The sequence below is a fragment of the Buceros rhinoceros genome, unplaced genomic scaffold, assembly GCF_000710305.1.
Source record: "Buceros rhinoceros silvestris isolate BGI_N320 unplaced genomic scaffold, ASM71030v1 scaffold2804, whole genome shotgun sequence".
NCBI classification, from domain to species: Eukaryota; Metazoa; Chordata; class Aves; order Bucerotiformes; family Bucerotidae; genus Buceros; species Buceros rhinoceros.
This window is the reverse complement of record NW_010409900.1, coordinates 47,636-55,019: the sequence shown is the minus strand read 5'-3', so window position 1 is coordinate 55,019 and position 7,384 is coordinate 47,636. Positions and strand designations below refer to the sequence as shown.

Below are 7,384 nucleotides of genomic sequence, written 5' to 3'. Positions count from 1 at the left end.
CAGCTGTGAGAAGGGGTAGACTGTTCTAAATCACCATAGGAGGAAAAGCATGCAGCTTAAATGGGGATACTCTTATATGTAGCATGAGCTGCAGACTAAGGGCACATGAATAAAAAAGATTTTGTTTTCCACTGGCTTAATTTCCTTTAGTAAATGACAACTGTAAATAAGGAGAGAACAATTTACCTCCAGCTACTGTTCTGTTCTAGAATCAATTTTTAATCTAACAAGATCTATTTAAGATGTATTTTTCCCCTCTTTTCCTGGTGGTATTTGATGACCATCAAGGGCTAGTTTTTCTAGCTTTCATTCATGAGAAAACTACTATCGTATACAGACCTGTAGTTTAGATAACCAGAACTTGTTATCTCCTCACTGAGGAAAAAATTGTGCGTTTGGTCAATTTCATCTAGTCTATGGTTAAACTGCTACTAAACTGATTTTTCATGACCAGTTGTACATTCCTACCAACAGACTGGTGCTTTTTATGATTATTTTATGATTATGCACCGTTTTGTACATAATCCAAGTTTTTACTTTAAATATCTGTACAGTCTCTTTTAATTACGACCGAAACACGTAAAATGGATGAACCAAAATTTAAATATTTTTCAGGATTATTTTTACTGAGAACCTGAGCCAAATTATGTTTTTAAAAAACAATATTTCCTTTTTTATGAAATGCTTTTTTTCTCTGTATGTGTAACCCTCAAAAAAACACAGAAAACTTATTGATTACAAAGGGGATACACTAGGCTTAGTTAATTACACTGTGCTAGAAAAATTGATAGAGAACGCATCGTAAACTCTACACAGCATTCCATCCTGGATTTTATTTACACAAATATCTCTCTTTAGAGAGACCAGCATTGTTGTAGAGCTGCAATACAAACAATTACAAACTCCACAAAACTTTACACCTTGCCAGTATTTTCTGCTGAAAATTTGTATCTCTGAATTCTACAGAATATTAACTGAAGAAATATCTCAATTTTTAAAATAATTTAATGCTGTATCATCAGTCTTATTGGTTGGAGGGTTTGTTTAAATCCTAGCATATGAAGAAAGGGTATGAGAGACTTTGTGCCGGAACACATATCAGAAGACTGATTGTGTCTGTTGTTCACACACACAAAATGGTTACCATCCTAAATGACACTTAAATAGCGTGTTAGGGAAGCTGCGCTGCTTTTGTTCACCCGTAAAGCAACCAGAGCTGCAATTTGTGCTTGACGTGCTGCATGTGTAAACCTTGAGTGCCCTCTGCTGGGTGCCCAGTACAATGCCGGTAACCGGAATATTTGCTTAATAAAATCACTCTTTATTTCAGAACGAGGTTAATGCAATCAAATGGGACCCATCTGGCATGCTACTAGCATCTTGTTCCGATGATATGACATTAAAGGTAACATAGTTTCAATTCATGCTGTTCAAAAAATAAAGACAAAAAACATGTCCATTTTTTTAATCTTCTCCAGAATGATGGTATGAGCAATTGTTTCATTTTGTCCCATATTTCTTAAGGCCAGTCTGAAAGACTGAACACAGAGAAGCAGCCACTGAGACATCCTGTCCAATAAGTGTTACTGATACGTCCCTGTCACAGAATAGTACTAGTAATAGAGTTTCCTCGTAGTATAGTTAATTACAGCTCGTACTTCTTTCCACTGCTGATTGACACAGCTGAAGCAAGGGACATTTCCAGCAGGCACACAGCCTGTGTATAAGAACTGAAACTGAGAGAGCAGCAGAACTTGTAGATGAGAGCTAAGTGAGCATCAGTGCTGTGAGCATTTCCTCTTCATAGGTAGCCTGACTTCTGCTCAGTTCAACTCTGTCTTTGCCACATACCCACTGAGGTTCTCGTCACTCCGTATTCTAGATGTGCTATTGTGGACTACTCACAGAACTGGAAGTTTACAGAAAACAGGGCTAGAATAGACTGAAAGAGAGCATCTTGTCTGTTACGCTGCCACAGAGCAGTATTATAGTAGCCATTATTGCTGCTCTTGCTTGCCTGACCCAGTGGCAGCACATTTTTTTGGTGCCCAGTTGAGTGCTGGCTGTGTTTTAAAAACCACTGTGACTCCAGGTTCTTGGTACAAGTTCAAATTTCCGACCACTGAATTTGGCACAAGAGCTAATGGTTTGCTATGCCCAGCCTCTCCTGATTTTTAAAAACCTTCAAGGATGGAAACTACAAATCCTCTCCAGGCAATTATTATTGTTATTACTCTTTTTCCTTTGGAAGTCAGTACTGTCTGCCTTCTTTTTCCTCTCTCTTTCTGGAGTTCTTGATATTTTCCTACAACTTCTGTTGTCTGTTAGCCATAGAACATGGCTGAACTTGGTGTGAAATTTCCAAAAGCAGGCTGAGGTATGCACTATTCCCTCGCAACACAGGCTTACAAGAAGTGAGTTGAGTTATTACTACATTTTCGGTATCTCTCTGAAACTGACTGACCAAACTTGAATTATTTTCCCTGCTGTGAAAGAGCTTCATCTTATTTTCTCCGTTAGCTGGAGAAAAGATGTACAAAATTACCATTCATCTCTTCTGAGCATATTCTTTATCTCACGCTGAAGTACTTGGCCAAGTAACACTGCATAAATAGCTGATTGTCCTCCATTGTCTGTACTGTTAAAAACATGAGGAAAACAAACGGAGTGCAGGAGGAAAAGGAACATTTTACTGGCATAAAAGAAAATTACTAGGTTCTAAGCAGTTACTGAAACTTTCTTTTCATTCTCTAAAGTGATTGCTGCTGCAATGTGTGGCAAACTTCAAGTTAAACTTCTCTAAATAGAGTAACCGAAGCTTCTCTGTGAAAATACAGGTAGAGGCTACGGGCAGTACAGCAACTATTTAATTCTTATCTATTGAATAAATAATATTAAATATGTAGCTCTTTCCCCTAATGGGCTTATTCTAACGTGTGCCAAACTGTTGCATTAATAAGTTGAGCTTATGTCTATGCGTGCGTGACGTGATCTTAAATAAACAAATTGCAGTAACATAGAACTGAAATAATTCAGCTGAGACGAGATTAGTAACGTTGCCATTTTTCCCTTTCATAATTACTCTGACTTAGATTTGGAGTATGAAGCAAGATACCTGTGTACATGATCTTCAGGCTCACAGCAAAGAGATATATACTATCAAATGGAGTCCTACAGGACCAGGCACCAGCAACCCAAACTCTAACATCATGTTAGCAAGGTAAAAACATATATATCTTTCTGTTGCGTACCACGAAGGATCATCTTTCTGACATGTAACTCTATTGTCACCTGGCCGTCAATCTTCCTGCAATTCCAGTATAAAAAAAAAAAAAATTCTTGTGTTCATAAATCAGGGGGATGGATACAAAGAGAAAGGAATCATATTTGAAAAAGGAATGGGAAAAAAGAAGGAAAATTGAGTCATATGATATTTAACTTTTCAGCTGCTTTGATGAAAGGATTGTAAATTTGGCATTGCACCTTCGCATCCATCATCCAGCTGTTATGAATGAAAGTACTTAATGAAGCAGATGGCAGCCAGCTGGAATGTGTTCTGACCAGGGTTGTGCGACTCACCTGGGCAGATATCAACAATTTTTATAGCCTTGCTAGCTAACAGAGAAAAGCTTGGATAATCCTTAAAATTCCACTTGGGAATGTGTTCAAATCTCTTCTTTGAGTTTGGGAGATCTGTCTACTCGTAGAACACCAAGTGATGGTAGTACCGTGGGATTATCAAATCAGTTCATGGTGTATCGAGTTTGGGGAGGAGTTGTATCAAAGCCGGTTTATGTACTTTACTCCTTCGTCTGGGAGTGGACAGGAAGAACTTCACTTTCTTGTAGTTGTTCTTTTAATATTATTTTTAATGCCTGTTATTTCCTTTGCCTTTCTGTAAGCCCTTGGTTTGGGCTCCATTTAGATGCAGTGTAGCAAAAATCAGCACTGAAACAAAGTGAAAAGAACCACAGTTCCAGAGAATTACAGAATTCATTAAATAATGCAAATCCATTAAGAATAAGATCTCTCTGGAACCATTTATCCTATTAATGACAATATATATTTGACCTTCCTGAAAAACAGCAGATAGAATCTCAAAAGGAGGAAGCTTGGCCCTCTTAGGGCTAGTGGTCTGATCCTTTATACAGCATACCTAGATAAGCTTCATTCAAGAATTCAGTTCTGTAGATATACAGTTCTTGTCATAAAAAAACGTAAAGGCTGTAGGACATACTAGCTTTTCTGTTTGAAATGTTATTTCTTGCTTAGCCAAGAACAAAAAAAAAAAGTGGTATTCTCTTAAAACTTTTACAGTATCAAAATGCAAATTCATTAACACCCAAATTAAGACATGCCTGTGTTTGAATGCTTCTTGCAGTGCTTCGTTCGATTCCACTGTTCGGCTGTGGGACGTTGACCGGGGAGTCTGCATCCATACGTTAACAAAACATCAAGAGCCTGTCTACAGTGTAGCTTTTAGTCCTGATGGAAAATATCTAGCCAGTGGGTCCTTTGACAAATGTGTCCATATATGGAATACTCAGGTACTGTGAAGCACGTCTGGTTTAGGTGACACATTAGTAGCAAAAGCTTGAATGGAAAATGCATGTACCTCGGTAGTGTATGACCTGCCGGCCGAGGTGAACCTGTCTGTATTGGCCGGTACAAATCCCAGCGTAACAGCTCAGTCACTCAGGTGGAGTGAGGTGACTGTCCAGAACATTTCTGTTCCATCTCCTTTGTACGCTACAAGATGTAGCATACATGAAAATAGGTACGTTGTGCCATCAGCTTTGTGAAGCAAAGGCATGGATTGACTCTTAGAAATAAGTGATGCATTTATTTAGTAACAAGCTGAGTTCAGTTGTGAGTCTGATGCTCCTGGCTTATATTTTGTGATGAGGGGATGATAGATACAAAGGGTGTACAGGCTGGGAACTGGCGATATTCTGGAGGAAAGATGGGACATCATACTTCTGCTGATGTAATTCTGCATACTGATGCCTCACAGCCTGAATTAACAACAGACGTTAAGAGAACACCACCTCAGCCTAGCTCCCCAGGCCTTTAAGATTACAGAGTGTCTCAGACAAAAACAGGTGTCTAAGAGTCTTACTGTAAATTGCCTTCTGGAGAAGCCTGTTTCTCTTCGTTACCGAAGACCAGCGCCTTATGGAGATGACCATAGCTGGGTGATATCAATAGCACACCCCCCCCTCACCACCACTGTCTTCTTTTTCACGTAGTGCCACACAACATAGAAGAAGGGGAACTTTGTATGAAGTGTTTAAATGCTGTTTTGTTTTGTAGAGTGGAACTCTAGTACATAGCTACCGAGGCACCGGCGGCATCTTTGAAGTCTGCTGGAATGCTAGAGGAGACAAAGTGGGAGCAAGTGCATCAGATGGATCGGTAAGGAGGTTTGTACGTTGTGAACGCTGGGTAGAGATTACTCTTCAGGAGAGTCAACGAAAAACAGGCGTGCCATATCGCCTCCTGTGGGCAGAGCTGAACGTGTAGGCATCTCAAGACATAAATAAGTAGCTCAGTGTAGTATATTAAACATGCTCCTGCTTTGGAAGGTTGAGAATACTAGGAGGTGGTGTTCCTCCTGGAAATGAAGAATGCTCGAGGAATAGGTGAATATCGCTGAAAACAGGAATGACTTTTAAATACATATTTGATGAACAACAGTAGTGTTGTTTCTATCGTTGTTTATCTCATCTGTCAATTTTTAATGAAGATCAGATCGCTAATATTAAACAGTTGTCTTGGGGCTTTCTGTGTTTTATCCCACAGAAGTTTACCCTTGAATACTACCTAAAGGAGGAATTTTTCAGCATGATTTTCAGCCCAAAGATTTCATCATGTGGAAAAGGAGAAATATGGGCATAGAGATACTGATCATTCATTGCTCTTTTTGTTGTTAAGGTTCCTTTCAAAAAATTTCAATTGTAGCATGATCAGCTTGTGAAGGATGCACAGATGTTGTAGCACACTCTAGAGCTTTTTAAAATAACTCTACATGGCTGGCTAGCATAACTACGTTAGAGAGTATTTTTCAACTGATTTTAACGAAGGGTACGCTTACAATATGTTGCTTGAGCTTAGTTGTGCCATTTGAGAGGGTGCCATGCCTGGCTTCCAAATGGGCATGTGTCTTCCCTAGGTCCTATGTCATGTCTGCCAGGCCTGCATCCGTTCTGGGTATTTCAGAATTGCAGGTGGACACTGTATTTAGGCATCTAAATAGAGCCCATAGCCTTATCTGGGATGTGCCAGCAAAATGCTTGTTTGCAATCCAGTGAAAGTCCGGCTAAATGTACGGTTTTCATTCGGGTTTTCTCCCCTGTTTGTGTTCTCCCCCTTTCTTCCCTTACTTGTGCACGTGTCAACGGGTGCTTGAGACGGGGTGATCTGAGGCTGGGCAGTATAACATACCGGTGGCTGATGGGCCTGTGCACAGGGCCACGTATGAACAGGACTTCCACATCACCCTCAGAGATGGTTCTTAATGCTGCATCTTTTCTCTCCAGGTTTGTGTTCTAGATCTGCGGAAGTAAAAATGAAATGTTTTAGAAGAAATTTCAAATGGACCAGCAGTGAATGTGTGGGGAGAAGCACTCTTCAAAACTATTCTTAACAGCTCCAGAACTGTACGAACTTGAACAAAGTTAGAGTGTACCGTGAAACCAACTCTCCCTGGCCACAGGTGTCTAGTATTTTGTTCGTAACTTCATCAAGGAGTAAAAACGCAGTCACTTCAGAGGGGGAGGGAACGGTTTCCACTTGGAACATTCAGCCTTGGAAGCGTGAAGCCACCAGCTAGGCATTGCACTGTTTGGTTTGCATCTGAGAACTCGCTCTGATGGCTGGGAAAAAAAAAAGCTGTGCCAAAAAAAAAATCAATTAAAAAAAAAAAAAAGGAAAAATGCTGTGATAAACCAAAAGGGAAAAAAAATCCTCCTCCATGCGGTGTTGTACTTTTTCCTTCCAATTTGGACACTACAGTTGCTCTCCCAAAGGACGTTCAAAGACCAGTTTGTACTGATGAAATGCTCAACTTTGTAATCACAACACTTTCTATTTTCTAGACTACTTTTTTTGTTCAGTGGTTTTTCTATCAGCTGGAATATTACAGCCTGGAGGATCCCAGGCTTAGGATGAAACTTTTATTTTCCTTTTATTTCTCCCTTCCACTCCCAACTTCTCCTTCCTTTTTTTTTCTCCTCTTTCTTCTTGCCCTTTTTTTTTGTTTTTGTTTTTCCCTGTATGCCCATAGTAGATGCAACCAGGTGGACATGACAATGAAAATTTTTGACAGACTGCTTCTCCTCTCTTCTCTTTCTTCCTTTTCCTTTCTTTCTCTCCGTTTAAAAGA

The 7,384-nt window shown here is 39.7% G+C and overlaps 1 protein-coding gene across 1 annotated transcript in view; it reads left to right on the top strand.

Annotated features, from left to right (window-relative positions):
• Positions 1–6,935, top strand: part of TBL1X (transducin (beta)-like 1X-linked) — a 135,446-nt gene extending 128,511 nt beyond the window's left edge. Inside the window, exons 12-16 of the mRNA XM_010135386.1 lie at positions 1,331–1,405; positions 3,093–3,220; positions 4,382–4,547; positions 5,314–5,415; positions 6,540–6,935. Coding sequence (XP_010133688.1) covers positions 1,331–1,405; positions 3,093–3,220; positions 4,382–4,547; positions 5,314–5,415; positions 6,540–6,566 — 498 coding nt within the window. The 3' untranslated portion in view covers positions 6,567–6,935. The remainder of the gene's footprint in view (positions 1–1,330; positions 1,406–3,092; positions 3,221–4,381; positions 4,548–5,313; positions 5,416–6,539) is intronic.
• Positions 6,936–7,384: the final 449 nt, after the last annotated feature.